Genomic DNA, 18,492 nt, shown 5'->3' on the forward strand with positions numbered 1-18,492 from the left:
ATATGCAAGCCCCTTGTAAAGTGGACCCGGTAACCCACCTAACGAGCAGTCAATCTCAAACCCAACATAGAAGCAACCAAATAAAGAAGTGCACTGGCTGTGTGTATGTGTGTGTTTATGGTCAGGGAATAACCACTGGTATAACAGCAGAGTAATCTGCAGGGGGAAAATATTTACATTTTCAGGTAGGCTACCTGGGAGAGTTGTTTCCCACCCGGGTCGGCCCCTGACGCACGCACGCGCGCACGCACGCACACACACACACACACACACACACACACACACACACACACACACACACACACACACACACACACACACACACACACACACACACACACACACACACACACACACACACACACACACACACATACACACACACACACACACATACACACACACACACACACACACACACACACACACACACACACACCGAGATGGTCCCACTCACAGTGAGAAGACAAAGACACGGTAATCCGATTAGAACCAATTAGGCGTGAGATTCTAAAGGCAGCAAGAGCTGAAGCCTCAAAACACTGTAGACATCTGGGCACTCCCAGAGAGAGAGGGAGAGCGAGAGAGAGAGGTAGAGTAAAAGGAAAAGGAAGATGAACTCAGAGAGGGATGTTGAGGGGGAAAGAGGGGAGTGAGTAATAACGAGAGTGAGAGAGGTTGTAGAGATAGTGGGACAGAGAGAGGGAAAGAGAGAAAAAGAGAGAGAGACTGTGACTGGAACTGGAACTGCCGGTTCCTGAGACAAACAGGAAACTTATCGCGTCCTCTCAGCATCCTCTCCTCCTCGCTCCCTGGACCAGCGCAAGACAAATACTCAGCAGGTATCTCAGACAGCGGGAATATCTATCAGATAGGCCTATCTACAATTTTCTATTATAGATAGGCTACATCATTTACAATAATTTATATTACTTTTATTGCAAGAGGCAACTGGGCATCATTTATGATTTGTCTCTTTAAAACATTTGGTGAGTGCTGCCCTGTCTTATCCTAATGGACTATATTGATGAGGATTATTCTCAGCAAATAACTTTGGAGTGAGCACATGGCTTTCTTGTTATGTCATGTTTTATTCCAATGTTTTATAGCCTAATGGCATGGTTTGTTTACTTACTTTTATAGTTGGTTTATTTGGGTGAAGAGCAGGGAGTTTTGTGGAGTTTCTTTAGTTGATCTACTTTGTCATTTGTAATATCAACACTATAATAATTTCACTGATTACGCAGTTTGACTAATGTCAAATATCCATACAGACAACTTGGACACATCTGGACCCGCAATTCTCTGATCTGCAACTGAAATTATTTGGTTTATTTTCAGATTTCTCCGTGACATCGGGCTTTTGTCCACATAGATCCACAGATAAACGAAGCCACCTAGAAAACCATAATGTTTTACTTCCACTGTCCCCCTCAGCTGGATGGAGAATGTTGTCGGACTAATACATGTAAGTAGGCTAAACCGTAGCCTAAAATGCATCAACTTTTGGCTGAGTCGCCATAGATAGGCTAGAACGTGTTGACTGTGGTTTTATCTGGGAAAAGCAGGCTTATAACTACTTCAGTCTATAACTTCTCTATCTTTGCAATCAAGTTTAAATATCTGTAGCCGATTGCTACCCCTGAATAGGCTGTAAGAAGAGTGGTTTAAGTTGTATGACTCTGCAATCATCTGAATAACATATTTGTATCACTTTATTTCATTGTGGTAAATAAAGTGTGTGTGTGTGTGTATGTGTGTGTGCGTGTGTGCGTGTGTGTGTGTGTGTGCGTGTGTGCGTGTGTGTGTGTATGTATATATATATATAGCCCCGGGGCTGAGGCAGGTGTGTTGTCCCGTCTGCAGCCACATATGTTTTGGTGTCATGCCTCTCAGACCGGGACATCAATGTTTTCATGGCTCTAATAACATGAATACACTAGATCATAGTTCGTTTCAATGGGCCATCCTATTTACTCATATCCTAAAAATAAACAACTGCTTAATTAGTATTTTGTTCATTTAGGTTTGTTATTTTTGTTGTAAAAATAATTTGCAAAATGTTTCCATGTCGGGTTTTAAGTGCAAACAAACAAAGGTATATTACATTTATTTATACCGACAAGTATTTTTATTGGAACATTTCTTAGATGATGTTGTTATGTTTCCAGTGAACACCAACGGGTTTCCCAACCATTCGTCAGCAGGTGATTTTGATGACGGCTTTCTGCGGAGAAAACAGCGTAGAAATAGAACAACATTTACGCTGCAACAGGTAGCAACCAATTATAAAACTCTGGACTGCTTAGAAATGTAACTCTGTAGACTACATTGTTATAACGAACTGAATCCAGTGTGAACAAAACCATGTGTCAAGCTAGCTAGGCTACACACATTTAATTTTCCATAATAATGTTGACAACAATTATTATGATGATGCTTAACATTATTTCCACCATAAAAATAAAATGTATCACTTCCTTATTGCTTGCAGTTATTTTAGTTAATAGCATTTTGTTGCCTAGTTAGACTAGTCATCTTTTGCCTCTAAAAGTAGGCTAGACTACTTACCAAAACAGACATTTTGTAGATTTCGTAGATTTCGTTCAAAAACCATCACACCAACATATACAATTGTGTGTAGTATTATGAATATGAATAGTAAACTCGCATAACTTTAAAACAGCATATTATATTTTCCCCTTTCTCAGTTGGAGGCTTTGGAGGCTGTGTTCACGCAGACTCACTACCCCGATGTTTTCACACGTGAGGAACTGGCCATGAAGATCAACCTGACTGAGGCGCGTGTCCAGGTGAGCACACACACAAGGCACTCTGTCATTCTCTTGATGCGCTTTAATAATTTATCCACTTCGATCTAAAGTCCCCTGTTTTGGGGACCTGCATGGTTCTGGTACCAGTTCCGACCGACATTTTCACTTATAAATCAATCTGTGGACACCATAGATTGGAATGGTTTGCATATAGCAGTAGCCCTGATTCTCACAGACACATATACTGTATATGGTGTATAGCAGGATGTGAAATCTGACACCACTTGAAGCTGGGATGTTCCTCCTACCATTTAATTCGCTTTTCCGACTGTCCATCAACTCCAGGCTGAACCCTATGTCACAGCCACTATCAACACATATGCCTCTAAACCTTTCATTATAATGCAGTGGAAGAGAGTGATTCTGTTGCTGTAGCACATTCAGAGATCAATTTATAGCCAGTAATCTAAAATAATACATAGATTTTAAACAAAATACACTTTCTGTTTGTCATAGATGGACAATATTAATATGAGCTGAAAGGTGAGTTCCTACCGAGTTCAGGAACCAAAGCTAGAGCTCTGTGAGATGTTCACAGCTATGGGGGCAGATGTTTTGATAAAGAGAGACCTTTAGAAAATATGGACATTTTCTCTAACACTAAATATACAAATATGTATTTTACAGTTTTATGGAAGTTGAAATCTTATAGTTAATCATTTTAGAAATGTATTATATTATATTTAGAACATAAATAAGTAATTTGAAGTCTTATTCGTACAGTTTTGTTGAATAGGAAATACATCATATACAATATAAATATTTACTTGAGCTTGTGTCCTCAAAAGTGACTACACACTGGCAATGTATAACTATTTTTTACCAGAAAGGTGAGATTTGAACCTTTCTTGGAGTATGCAGCATTACCAGTTATTGTTTATGGCCCTCTCATGATAAATGATTACTTTTGGGGATTAAGTAGATTTCATTTTCGATTACATTTAGTTACCTTTAAGACGTTTTAATAACATCAACATAATGGTGAATATTAGATTAAGTTGATTAATCGGTCATTCAAAATTAACCAGCGATAATGTTCTTCACTAATTTGTCGACATCTCAAAGGCTAACAAAAAAGACATCATCCATGTATGTCCATTTCCATGGCTCGGAAAAAAATAAGCATAAGGGATGTTTTTGAAGACAGCAGTAGATAAAAATGTTAAGACAGCATTAAGGATGTGCACGCTCGCACCCACACACGCACATACACAAACACACCTTAACATTATTTAAAAATTTGTCCATTTATATTCTGCCCCTGCCCTCCACATATGCGTGGCTATAAACTTGTTCAGTTGTAATTGAATTCAGTGTGTCCTGTATGTAATTCCATGCATTCCTGATTTGCTTTTGGGGTTTGTTGTGAGCGCAGATCTAATTGTAGGAAATATAATAGTTAGGCTTTGCGTCCCCTGGGTCATCTTACTATCGCTTAAAGCCGACAGCACGCTGCATAATAGAATCCCGAGCTGTAAATTAGGGATTGTAAACAAATTATTCTGGTCTAATCCGATTACAGCATTCTTATTATTAAATCTGAACATGAATCGGATGCAGCATACAGGGGACATTATTATTAGAAAATAAATGTCCTTTCTGTTGTAGTGTTGGATGGCTTGTCTTTATGTGCATGTCAATGGATTTCCCCCCTCCTTAAAGCAGCAGCCAAATGGAGATTAATGTTGCAATTACCGGCCATTCAGAGAGACGGGATCACGACTCTTAACTGTAAGGTGCTGTAAGGTGCAGGGGTGAGATAGTAGTCTCACAATGACAGCAAGCCGCCATATTGTTGTCCTGTCACTAAACCAAACTGTTGTCCTTTTCTTTTATATCGACTGAATGCGATTCGTTTTGTTTGGATGCTGACATCATTGTACCTCGGCTCGTCACACAATAGTGACTGTTCTGTCCCGCGTGCAGGTTGCATGCAGTCGTTCTGATTCGCACTCCCCTCCATTCCATTCACACACATCATGATTAATGCGTGCGCGAGCGCAGTCTTAATCGAATCTGATGTTGTCAAACAATCACTAAATAGGGGAATAAACGACTTAATCACAGTTCTCTCACTCAGGCACCCAACTGTTATTGGGAAGTCATTAAAATATGATAATGAAAAATTGCTCAATTAAATGTTGTTATAGGAAATGACCTTCATTCAATTAGGATATAGTAGTTGGCAGTATGTAGCGGGCTGGAGACTATGGGTAGGTGAAGTTTGGGAGAAGTTGCAGTGCAAAGTCATTCAGGCAGAGAGCTTGAGTCCAACACACACACACACATGCACACAAACACAGGGACTTTTATACCTTTATATTATCATGAACCAAAAATGACATTTCTTTTTTTTGTACATTGGATAATAAGATAGTTCAATCACCATATTTCGGTGCAGAGACATGATTCGTGAAATCTGTCAATTTTCTGACCGACTGTATCATACCTTCCACTCCTGGGTGCATAAATACAAAGATGCTGGTCAGTGTCTCTTTTGAAAATAGATTTTATATCAATGAGACGAAACAACACGTCAACATACAAAAGTAGGTATTCGTTAGACTACTTTAAATTGCACAAAGGTGAGAGCAACATTTAGTTTTTTCCTCCTCTCCTCCTGTCTAGGTGTGGTTCCAGAATCGTAGGGCCAAGTGGAGGAAGACGCAGAGAGGGAGTACAGACCCCGACGGAGGTAAGGAGCAGATAAACGAGGGAGGCACTCCTCCGTCCAGGAGTCTGAACTCCCAGTCTCCTGTGGACCAGAGCAGGAAACAGAAGGAACCTCTGCATCTCCAGAGGTGAGAGAACAGGGATGTGGACATAGATGGGGACAGAGATGAGTTTCTGGGGAGTGTTCCCCTTCAGAGTTAGGCCTCTTCTCCCATTACAAGTTTTTACCAGTGGCCAGTGACGTTGACACTGTACACTGTCATGGGGTATTGAATGCCTGAATTTGGGGATTCTGATTTAGCCACTGTCCATGGTGCTGAAATCTTGCTCTCCCTGTGGCCACTAATGTTGCAACTGTACCTCATGGCAGCTGTCCACTGTTACTTGGTGCTGAACAACAGATCACAGGAGTCTGATTGTGCAGCTGTCCGTGGTGCTGAAATTGCAGATCACATTTATTTGCTTGTTGTTTACATCGGACCTTCCACACGTGATTAATTCACCACAAATGGTAACCCATCTTCCCCTCCTCTCTCCTCCTCACTCCTCTTCACTTTCCTTCAGTTGCAGGATAACCATAATCTCTTATCTCTGCTCTGAGTCATTTTAAACTAACCTCAATCCTCTCTCTCCCCCCAGTATAAACCGAGCCGTAGGTCCTGGTGGGCCGTTCTTCCCATCCTGTCTACCAGGGACCCTCCTCAACTCAGCCACCTATGCTCAGGCTCTGTCGCATGTTGCCACAATGAAGGGTACGCAAGATTCAGAACGTAGCACAGTGTTGCAATGTTGTTTTTCATCACAAAAGTGGCGGCTCCTTTTATATACGCTGCGGCATTCAACATACTTTTGTACTACCTGAAATTTGAGATGCGCCATATCATTCCTTCTGCAGCTGTGGGTGCAGTGTTGTCGCTTGATTCCTTGATCTGATCTATAGGCTATATAGGCTATTCATCAAAGTAGTGTATTTTGCATTGATAACCAAATGTAATCTCAGAAACTGTTCAAACAGTAAACCAAACAAGAATCCACTCAAAAAAGCTATTTTGTTTAGAAGTAATAACAGTTTTTTCCAGGCTATTGTGAAATGGTAGAACCTACTGTAGCCAACTAGCTAGACATGTGCTTTTTTCTCTGTGAACTAAACGTGATGACGCTCTATTTTGAGCCGATATTGGAATGAATACACAAGCAGCATATCAAACCGGGATAATGTTTTACACTAAACCGTCAATATAATATACAATATATGACCAAAAGTATGTGGACACCTGCTCGTTGAACATCTCATTCCAAAATCATGGGCATTAATATGGAGTTGGTCCCCCCTTTGCTGCTATAACAGCCTCCACTCTTCTGGGAAGGCTTTCACTAGATGCTGGAACATTGCTGTGGGGACTTGCTTCCATTCAGCCACAAGAGCATTAGTGAGGTCGGGCACTGATGTTGGGCGATCAGGCCTGGCTCACAGTCGGCGTTCTAATTCATCCCAAAGGTGTTTGATGGGGTTGAGGTCAGGGCTCTGTGGCAGGCCAGTCAAATTCTTCCACATCGTTCTCGGCAAACCATTTCTGTATGGTCCTCGCTATGTGCATGGGGGAATTGTCATGCTGGAACAGGAAAGGGCCTTCCCAAAACTGTTTCCACGAGTTGGAAGTACAGAATCATATAGAATGTCATTGTATGATGAAGCGTTAAGATTTCCCTTCACTGGAACTAAGGGGCCTAGCCCGAACCATGAAAAACAGCTCCAGACCATTATTACTCCTCCACCAAACTTTACAGTTGACACTATGCATTCGGCAGGTAGCGTTCTCCTGGTATCCGCCAAACCCAGATTCATCCGTTGGACTGCCAGATGGTGAAGCGTGAGTCCAATGGCGGCGAGCTTTACACCAATCAAGCCGACGCTTGTCATTGCGCATGGTGATCTTAGGCTTGTGTGAGGCTGCTCGGCCATGGAAACCCATTTCATGAAGCTCCAGACGAACAGTTATTGTGCTGACATTGTTTCCAGAGGCAGTTTGGAACTCGGTAGTGAGTGTTGCAACTGAGGACAGGCGATTTTTACGCGTTATGCACTTCAGCACTCGGTGGTCCCGTTCTTTGAGCTTGTGTGGCCTACCACTTCGCGGCTCAGCCATTGTTGCTCCTAGACGTTTCTGCTTCACAATAACAGCACTTACAGTTGACCGGCGCAGTTCTAGCTAGGCAGAAATTTGATGCACTGACTTGTTGGAAACGTGGTATCCTATGACAATGCCACGTTGAAAGTCACTGAGCTATTCAGTAAGACCATTCTCCTGCCAATGTTTGTCTATGGAGATTACATGGCTGTGTGCTACATTTTATACACCTGTCAGCAACGGGTGTGGCTGAAATAGCTGAATCCACCAATCTGAAGGGGTGTCCACATTTTTGTATATATAGTGTATATATATGCACGTAGATCGACGGAGAGAAGCTTGTAGTAACCTTAACAGTTAACACAACTAATGGTAAGAGGAGAGGAGGAGGCAGGTGATGGTGATGATGATGATGGTGGTGGTAATGATAGACATACCCTACTGTATTTGTAAGAAACCCTAAAACAATTTTCTGACCCTGACCTGTGTGTTTATTTATTTGTGTGGGTGTGTGTGTATAACCAGGCGGTGGTCTGTGCTCTTGCTGTGTTCCTGACCCCATGGGCCTGTCCTTCTTGCCCCCCTACGGTTGTCAGGGCAACCGTACAGCCAGCGTGGCAGCCCTGCGGATGAAGGCCCGTGAGCACTCCGAGGCCGTCCTGCAGTCAGCCAACCTGCTGGGGAATGGCCATGGGCATGGCGCTGGAGTAGGAGGCCTGCCCAGGGTCGGGGTATCCGGGGATGGGTTGAAAAGGCCCAGGATGGAACCTGCCCTGGGAGTCATATCTGGATCAGTGTCGGGTGTTTCTGGAGCCGTGGGGAGAGGAGCAGGGGGCGGACTTACTCTCAGCCCAGGCTCCAAGGCCCCGACTCAGGGTAGCGGGTCTGACATGAACCCCGTCTGCCCCAAGGAACCACTGGAGAAAAAGTGAGTGTGTGTGTCTGTGTTCGCTGCCCAGAGGAAACAGACGTACGGACAGTGAGGATGTACAGACAGACGGACGGACTGGGACTTTAACTCCTGTAGTGTGACTGTGCCTGTTGTTATGACCACTTTCCCTCTCCCTACTCCCCCTAAAGCACAAATATGTAAGTAAGGAGTGGGTACCCGGAAAATCATACTATATGGATTTAGCTATCAAGATATTTATTTGATTGTGATTTATTTATTGTGGGTGAATATTGCTGAATGCCGTGGGGCTGGTGCAGAACCCTTATAATGGACTCTATATGGGCTCTTTGTAAGGGATAACTTGAATACATTGTGTGTGTGTGTGTGTGTGAACAGAGACCCTGGCTGATGTGAATCTGAGGCATTTCTCTTTCTCTCTCACCTTGGCTACACACTCTTCCTTGTGTACTATTAGAATATTGTGTTACAGAACGTCACCAGACAATGTAACATGTTATGTTTGTATTCTTATGACCACATGTAAAACACAACGTGAAATATTGACGATTCCATTGTTTCACTGGAGCTATGGTCATTATTGTTCAGGTTTTTAGGCTAGCGACCAGAGAGAACTCCAACTAATTATTTATTTATCTTGTTTAACTGACAGGGACAGTGCACATGAATCAATATATACATTTTCACATCAGTTGAAGCTGACGTTGCTTCGCTGTCCCTTGGCTAATAGATATGATACAACAGTTGTGTTGATATCAGGGCTGTTGCTAATATTTATTCAGTCTGTTTGCACTTCTGTAGCATTACTAGCGTTAGCCAAACCCAGATCACTTTAGTCCTGTTGTCTAAAACAATTAAAGATGTATTCTCTCCTGTTGCCTCCCGCCACAGCCATCTGCTCCTATCCATTATTCATCAGCTTCCCTTAAAGCTGGAGAGACGAGAGCGATCATTGTTCTTATTATTTATTTACTTTTAGGAACGCCAACGCCACTCACTGTTTTTATTTTCTCTCTCTCTCTCCCTCTCTCACTCTCTGTCTCTTACTGTCTCTCTCTCTCCCTCTCTCACTCTCTGTCTCTTACTGTCTCTCTCTCTCCCTCTCTCACTCTCTGTCTCTTACTGTCTCTCTCTCTCCCTCTCTCACTCTCTGTCTCTTACTGTCTCTCTCTCTCCCTCTCTCACTCTCTGTCTCTTACTGTCTCTCTCTAGCCTTCTCCACCTCTCTCTCTCTCTCTCTCTCTCTCTCTCTCTCTCTCTCTCTCTCTCTCTCTCTCTCTCTCTCTCTCTCTCTCTCTCTCTCTCTCTCTCTCTCGCTCTCTCTCTCGCTCTCTCTCTCTCTCTCTCTCTCTCTCTCTCTCTCTCTCTCTCTCTCTCTCTCTCTCTCTCTCTCTCTCTCTCTCTCTCTCTCTCTCTCTCTCTCTCTCTCTCTCTCTCTCATGAGATGCATCACCAGGTTTCAATAACCCATTGAACATGATACATGCTAATTATTAATGCCAAAATGTATATTTACAAAACACTTTTTTAAACACCCAGAGCCTCCTTCATGGTTCATCAGCAATTGTTGATTAATTAATGAATTAATCCTTTTATTTATTTATTTATTTATTTTATTTTCCCCAGGTCAGATTGAGAATATTTAACCGCAGCGAGAGAGAGCACACAAAGACCAGAACTTAGTCTGATTCAATTTGCGTCCTTTTCAGGAAATCACTTTTGTTAGTCAATAACGCAATTAAGCAAACTACACACAAAAGAGCATTAATAATTGATGGTGAATTGTGTATTACCACAAAGTACTGGGTTAATAATTAATAATGAAGGAGACACCCTGGTGACATGGAGGAGGGAGATAATGTCAGAAGGCCAGGATGGAGAACTCACACTTTTATTCTCTCCTCTCATTCTGTATCTCCCTTTCTATCATTCTCTCTCTATTTCCCCTGTATCTTTCTTTAATCTCTCTCTCTTTCTCTCTTGTCTTTCACTCTGAAATCGACTGCATGCTGTGCATAGTTCATATCTATTAATAAAGTGAAGATTTAATTGAATCTTTGAGTCATTGAGTTATATTGTTAATGTGTTTGTATGAGCAAGAATTCTCTCTGGCTTATTTTGTTTTACACTTTGTAAGCAAAACAAGTAAAACCTCATATGAAACAAAGTCCCATGCATGTATTTTGTTGAGTGTGCATGATTATACTCTAAAATGTGGATACAATTGTGATGCTTCTATTCAAAACTTTTAACCAGTGATTGTGTTTTCCAATCTAAACTAAGTAGCAATGTAACTCATGTAACATTGAAATGCTGGCCAGATTTATACAGTAAGGAAAGGCAAGTTTATTTGTATTTTTGCATTACTCCAGTCATTGTAGCACATATTGTTCAAAATATCTATTATCCAATCAAGCCCAATCAAGGATGACTTGATTAATCATATCATACAATGGTAATACGTAAATGTATGCGTTTGAAAAATGCAATGACATGGCAGCAAATTATAATATTGTGTAAACTTATTATAACAATGGTTATATTGTGTGTACTTATTATACCAATACTTATTATAACAAATGTACACTGCTTCCGAAAATGGAACATTTATTATATCATGTGGCTGACATTGACATACGGTCTAAAACTCACAAAAGATTCAGACAAACCATTTAAATCTCTCCAAATTGAATACAGTGGTTTTGGAATTGAATCATAAAAAAAACGATTCCGGTCTTATAACGGTTCCGATCATCATAAGTTCTGTATAGCACTCATAATTCACTGCTTTAATATGCCATAAACAAGTCAAGTTGCTGTTGACATCCCCACTGTGCATATGGCATCTGTGATAATTCTGTCACCTAAAATAAGTCCTGCAGCAGTTTGTGGAGCATTGTTATATTAAATTAACTGGAGCGCAGCCGGAAACACAAACTGACAGAATGAATACAGAGGCCAGGCATTCTACTCTGTTCTACACAGCCATGTTAATGGGCTTCTATTGTTGCAGTAATGAAAACATTATGCTGAGATACAGAAAGAGAGAGAGATGTCCTGGACCAGGAGCACTTCACACTAAGAGACAACCAGCAGGATGAAAAACCTGGACACTCATCAGAGGTCAGTTTTATGTTTTCCATCGCTAATGGTCAGGGATTTGGGGAAGGGTATTAAAGATGGTCCTAGATCTGTGCCTAAGAGCTAACGTCTACCCAGTGGCAGAGAGAAACAGTGCAGACAGTGTTCAAAACAAATCAAATCAAATGTTATTTGTCACATGCACCGAATACAACAGTGAAATACACCTTACAGCGAAATGCATACTTACAAGCGCTTAACCAACAATATGGTTTTAAGAAAATACCCCAAAAAAGGTAAGAGATAAGAATTACAAATAATTTAAGAGCAACAGTAAATAACAATAGCGGGGCTATTGTGCCATCAGTACAGATACCATGACATCTTAACCACCAAAGTCTATTTGATGTCACAAAGCTGTCCAGCACTTACAAAATATCCTGTCATGTTGTCCTGGTTTCCAGTGGTTTGCAGAAGAGGATGGATGATGATGGATGATGGAACAAAAAAAACATTTTAAAAAATTATGTTTTTTTCTTTGTATGATCTTTTACCAGATCTAATGTGTTATATTCTGCTACATTAATTTCACATTTCCACAAGCTTCAAAGTGTTTCCTTTCAAATGGTATCAAGAATATGCATATCCTTGCTTCACGTCCTGAGCTACAGGCAGTTAGATTTGGGTATGTAATTTTAGGCGAAAATTGAAAATAGGGGTCCGTTCCTTCCTGAAGGAGGGGAGGAGAGAGGAGGATCATGGTTACATACTGATCACGTCCACTAGGTGGTATCATAGTCAGCTGCTGAGTCCATCAACAGAGAATAGACAACCAATTATGTCAACAACAAGAACAATACCAACCAACAACACATATTTTGTTTAGATTTTGTCTTTAATATTTGCTTCTTTACAAAGTGCTTCTGAAAGACATCCAAAATACTGACAAAGAAAGTTAATAGAGTGAAGTAAGTTTTATTTTGTCTGCAAAAGTCCGTCTCACACTATATAACTCACAGTAAGAGAGAAACCCTGTACACCTTTCTCACTGCAGAAATGTGGATCTATTTAGTGAAATCAAATCTACCAAACGATTCAAATCAGCTTTTGTCACATCCACACAATGTGGTTGCATATTTGCATAAATAGTTTTGTGTTCACTTTGATAGACATTTCAGCTTGTGTGACGTAACTACAGTTGATTAAAAATCACCATATATCCCTATTATAACATATTCTAATGACACCATGTTGCAGAATAGTCACTGAATTGTGGAATAAAAAATGATCTAATCCATGTTTACAATGGTAGCAAATGAAACAGATTTAGCTAATGAGAACTTGAGTTTCTACAATCTGTTGAACTTCATCCCTAAAATTACTAGCAGCACTAAAACTGTTAAATACTGTAGAAATCCATTGTATTGTATACTTATTCACTATTCACTAATATTAGCAAAAGTTGTAGGTGACCATGACATATTTCTCCACAAAAATATTGCAGACAGTATTTATTCACAGTAAAAAAAATATATAATAATAATAATACAAAAAAATAAGACATGGAATGGTAAACATTTCTGTAAAACAGTCATAATAAATATTGTTCGTCTAATTCATACTTGCACTACAAAACTACAACAATATCAACATCAGGAATATCAAACAAACATCTCAGAAGAGGAACATTTTCTAATGAAAACAAAACAGTCAATTACAGCAGACAAAGATCTTTAATAAGTCACATATACAGCCGCATCGCTCATGTTTTAAAAATATATATCGAGCTTCTGTGAAATCTCTATTTTTGCATCTAAATGCTATCAAACGCTTCAAAACACTGCAGTTTATTTAATTTCATGTAATGTTATTCAACTTTTATCAGTGTCTTTGATATTTGAACTCTGCTCTAGAGAGATTAGGGTTGTGTTCATTATTAGGGCATGTAATGAAAAAAGTCAATTTTAGTCAATTTTCTTTTGTTTGGTGTCTAATGAACATGGCACTGACAAGACTGCTTACATTAAAAAAAAGCTGTCAATCAGTGTCGTCACCCTCCACCAAAATCCAAAGCAAAGTCCTCCAGCTTGCTCATGGTGATGATGTCTCAGTGGGGGGCGGAGTTAGTATCATCACTGTACACTGCACCCTCGTCTAGCTGGCTGTTATGTGTCGTACGCAGTGTGTGTGTCGTACACTGAGTGTGTATCATGGGCAGTGTGTGTGTTATGAGCCATGTCCATGTAAGGTGTCTGTGCTTGGGTGTAGCTCTGTCCATATGCTCTGTCCTTATGTCTCTCTCTCCATTCTGTCCTCCTATCCTCCATAACCCTGGCTGCTATAGCCCTCTCCCTGCCTCTCTCCCTCCCCTGCCCAACCCTGACTTTTCTCTGTGGGCTGTGGATCCTGGGAAGGAGCCCCCGAGGCAGGGAGGAGACGGGCATGAGATGGTACTGTAGCTCTGGGGGTGCCCCTGGTAGAGCATATAGAGCCGGCAGGCCGGAGTAGCTAGGGGCTGGGTGTATGGGGGATACATTTGGGGTTGGGGCTGGGTCTATGAGGCTTCGGGAAGGGACTGGGGATAACTCTGTGGCTGGGTCTGAGACAGGGAGCCTACCTGCCCTGGCTGATGGACATTCAGCTGGATGACATCCCCGTCTCCGTGTCAAGAAAGGTCTTGGGCTTCACCTGGACAGGCATGTCCACCACAAAGTACTGTTCAGACCCCGGGTCCTGTAGGACCTTCTTCTGGGTTAAACTCTGGGTGAATGGCTGGGGGAGGCTGAGGGAGGAGGGGGAAGGGTAGTTGGGGTCTACATGGCACTGAGGCACATTCAGGGGGAGGTGAGGGGAACGGCCAGGGGTGAGACAAGGTCTCTGGGTTGAGCAAGGTGGTGGTGGGTGGGGGAGGAGGGCACACTGGCCACTTGCGTTGGGACTCTGGGGCAGGAGACAGGGGGTGAGGCATGTGATGAGGTGAGGGGAAAAGAGACGAGGGCTTTGGCATGGAGGAAGGCGTAGAAAAATGGGCGATGGGAAGATGGTAAATCAGTTGGAGAAGAGGGGACACTGGAGACCTGAGTTGGGGCGAGGGGCAGGGAGATGGGGCAGAAAAAAGGGGGGAGGCACGAGTGTGACAGTTGGAGGATTGTAGTTCCGACGGTGAGCAGGGGACGCTAGCAACCACACAGACCGGTTTCTCCACTGGGTCAGCAGCGCTGTCGGTCTCAGTCGTGGACTCTTTCTTTATCCTGCAGGTTGTGAGCCTCTTGGCTCTCAGTAGGGCCTTCTCACTCTTAGGAGGAACAGTTGGTGTCTTCTCCTATCATCCTCTCTCTTCTCCATGCTATATATCTCTCCCAGAGAGGCCTGTGTTGCATGTGTTTTCTCCATATATTGAGTTGCCTCTACTAAAAGGGGAGAACCGGTCTTTTCCAGACACGTCGACATGGATTCTAGTCTGGTTTCTGAAATGTTTGCATTTTCTAGTTGTGGCACAGTGGCGTATCTGTTGTCTCTGTGATTCCCTCAGTAGTTTTGGCCTTGTTGAATGAGATTGCCTGTTTGTCTTTTTCCCTCAGTCTGAACATCCCTGTCTTTCTCTGTTCCTATCTTAGCCTCCATGTTTAGTTTGGCGGGAACCTCTGGTTCTTTCACAGCTACTGGATCTTTCTCGGACATCACTGTCACTGGGTGGTCTTGCTATTCAGTCGTAATACATCTATTGCGGCAAGTCTGTATTATCTGAAAATATCCATCCTTTCTGCTTGGACTGTCCATGTTAGGAGGGGAATCTTCTTCTGTAGAGATCACCCTTAGTCTGGGGTAGTCTGTGATGGCAGTAGGGACAGAAAGCAGCATGTTCTCTCTTGGTTTCACCTCTGGTTTAGAAGACACTTTTTCTCTTGTTGGAATTGCTGGGTTATTCTCTCTCTCTTTTGCTGTTGTTTCCACATTGTTGTTCTCACTCACCCCTGACACAACATGCATAGCTGTACTATCGATGTCAACATTATTGTCACCAGTGGGTTTCTCTGCTCCTGAAGAAACATGTTTGGTAACGGAATGACTTTCAGTAGTTTGTGGCTGTCAATCTCACTTGTTCCTGATACAACATGGATTGCAATACTGTCTATGTGTAAATTCTCCACTTGGCCATCTTGAACACTTACTTCATTGCCACCTTGAACGACACGGCTCTTTGTCATTTCCACTGATGCAAGGTCAGCTTTGCAGATGGTTTCATTAGTAGGAGGGTTGTTATTTGAGTAGTTGTTAGGATTTATTGCAGTCATGCCATGTTTAAAGAGGAGAGGGAGATGTTGAGTTTCAGCCAACTATTTATTTTTAGCCGGTTTGACCTCTGCTGAGCGTCCATTTAGACAGCAAACACAGCTGCCAGAAGGAAACTTTGAGAGAAAGCAAGCTAGAGGTACACCTGAAAACACGAAGAAAGATCCTGAAAAGTATGAAAAGCCTGTGAGGAACAATAATTATTCACAGGAGGATCCTCCATTGCATGGGAGAGATCAGTCTCGGAGGGGAAATCTACTCCATGACACCTCTGTAGAACTTCTTAGTTTTAAAGTCAATATCTCTTTCTTGGTCTGGCCTTTCTCTTTTAGTGACAGAGCTCTGAATGAGGACAGATGGATGTCTTTACTCATTGCTACAGTCTGTTCAGCTGGATTAGTCTTACTCTCAATCTGACTGGCTAGTTTGAATTGTTTGGATGACTCATTGACCCTCACTCCCTCGCTCATGTTTCTCTCTCATCTCCCTGCTCTTGTTCTGCTCTAGTTAAGTCGTGTCTGATGTTGTAGATACTTTCATCCTTTGAATATCTGGTAGTTCTTATTGCCGTTTCATGTTTATTAGTGGCAAGTGCATCATTCTGAGTCTTTTTACTGTCATTTGTTGTAGCTACATCCTTAGAGGGCTGTTTGTTTTCCTTGGCTGAAACTGTATGACTGAACCTGTATTTCTCTCTCTCATTGTTGTAGTCATCTCCCCCCTGTCTGCCCTTTCGTACCCGCTGATGGGAGATACATTTTTCGGTTGGAGTGTTTTGTTCTCTGCCTTTGCAGATGTAGTGTGATTGGTGAGTTTGTCATCTGTTGCTGGAACTGCTTAGTTGACACTGTACTTTTTCTCTCTCAGTCACTCTCACTTCACCTGTTCATAGTCTCTAGTAGCGAGGATGTAATGTATACCGTATCTGTCCTCATTGGCTGACCATGAACTGTACTTAGCAGGTTCATTTTGTTGCTTTTTAAGCTCTGCCTTAGCTTGCTCTGCTTTAGCTGATTCTGCTTTAGCTTCTTCTGGCTGCAAGCCCGACGTCGGTACACTTATGACAACAGCCAGCTCAAGTGCAGGGCGCGAAATTCAAAATATATATTTTTTAAATATTTAACTTTCACACATTAACAAGTCCAATACAGCAAATGAAAGGTACACATCTTGTGAATCCAGCCAACATGTCCGATTTTTAAAATGTTTTACAGCGAAAACAGCACGTATATTTATGTTAGCTCACCACCAAATACAAAAAAAGGTCAGACATTTTTCACAGCACAGGTAACATGCACAAAGCCAACCTAACTAACCAAGAACCAACCAAACTAACCAACAAACAACTTCATCAGATGACAGTCTTATAACATATTATACAATAAATCTATGTTTTGTTCGAAAAATGTGCATATTTCAGGTATAAATCATAGTTTACATTGCAGCTACAATCAGAAATTGCACCGAAAGCAGCCAGAATAATTACAGACACCAACGTCAAATACCTAATTACTCATCATAAAACATTTCTGAAAAATACATAGTGTACAGCAAATGAAAGACAGGCATCTTGTGATTCCAGCCAATATTTCTGATTTATTAAGTGTTTTACAGCGAAAACACAATATAGCGTTATATTAGCTTACCACAATAGCCAGAAAGACAAGCCAAACGTTTGCGAAAAGTTAGCGTAGCAAAAGTTAGCGATCGTAACAAACCAGTAAAATATATATATTTTTTGACTAACCTTGATATTCTTCATCAGATGACAGTCCTATAACATCAGGTTATACATACACTTATGTTTTGTTCGAAAATGTGCATATTTAGAGCTGAAATCAGTGGTTACACATTGTGCTAACTTAGCTACTTTTTCCCACAACATCCGGATATTTTTCTGACACTTTTTCTGACACACATATTCTGACCAAATAGCTATTCATAAACATAACTAAAAAATACATGTTGTATAGGAAATGATAGATCCATTAGTTCTTAATGAAATCGCAGTGTTAGAATTCTAAAAATAACTTCATTACGATATGCAGCTTCGGTATAGCTAGAGTACCCAAACGTTGGGCGTCGGCGACTAGTTCACATGTACGACAGATATATGAAATAGCATCATAAAATGTTTCTTACTTTTGCTGATCTTCCATCAGAATGTTGTACAAGGTGTCCTTTGTCAAGAACAATCGTTGTTTGGATTTAGAACGTCCATTATCCCTCTCGATTCAGCAAGCACACTAGCCAGGTGGCACGACGCTCTCCATGTCAACAAACGGAAGAGAACGGAACACGGCAAAACTCCCGAAAAATTTTCAATAATCTGATGAAACTATATTGAAAAAACATACTTTACGATGATATGGTCACATGTATCAAATACAATCAAAGCCGGAGATATTAGTCGCCTATAATGGAAGCTAAACAGAAGGCAAATCCATGTCTCTCTTCGCGCCTTCCTGAAAACAGGAAATGGAGGACACGTCATTCCATGAGCTGTAATTCGAGTCCAGATCAAGTTACACAGTCCATTTCTTCTCTCACTCCTTGTCGACATCTAGTGGAA

The 18,492-nt window shown here is 41.6% G+C and overlaps 1 protein-coding gene across 1 annotated transcript; it reads left to right on the forward strand.

Moving 5' to 3' along the window:
* Nucleotides 1-1,410: 1,410 nt before the first annotated feature.
* On the forward strand, nt 1,411-8,568 carry LOC120045830 (dorsal root ganglia homeobox protein-like). The gene is made up of 6 exons (XM_038990762.1): nt 1,411-1,468; nt 2,172-2,275; nt 2,712-2,813; nt 5,463-5,635; nt 6,147-6,259; nt 8,162-8,568. The coding sequence occupies exons 1-6, from the start codon at nt 1,411-1,413 to the stop codon at nt 8,566-8,568; spliced, it is 957 nt and encodes a 318-aa protein (XP_038846690.1).
* Nucleotides 8,569-18,492: the final 9,924 nt, after the last annotated feature.

The sequence above is a fragment of the Salvelinus namaycush genome, chromosome 4 (genome assembly GCF_016432855.1).
Source record: "Salvelinus namaycush isolate Seneca chromosome 4, SaNama_1.0, whole genome shotgun sequence".
Lineage (NCBI taxonomy): Eukaryota > Metazoa > Chordata > Actinopteri > Salmoniformes > Salmonidae > Salvelinus > Salvelinus namaycush.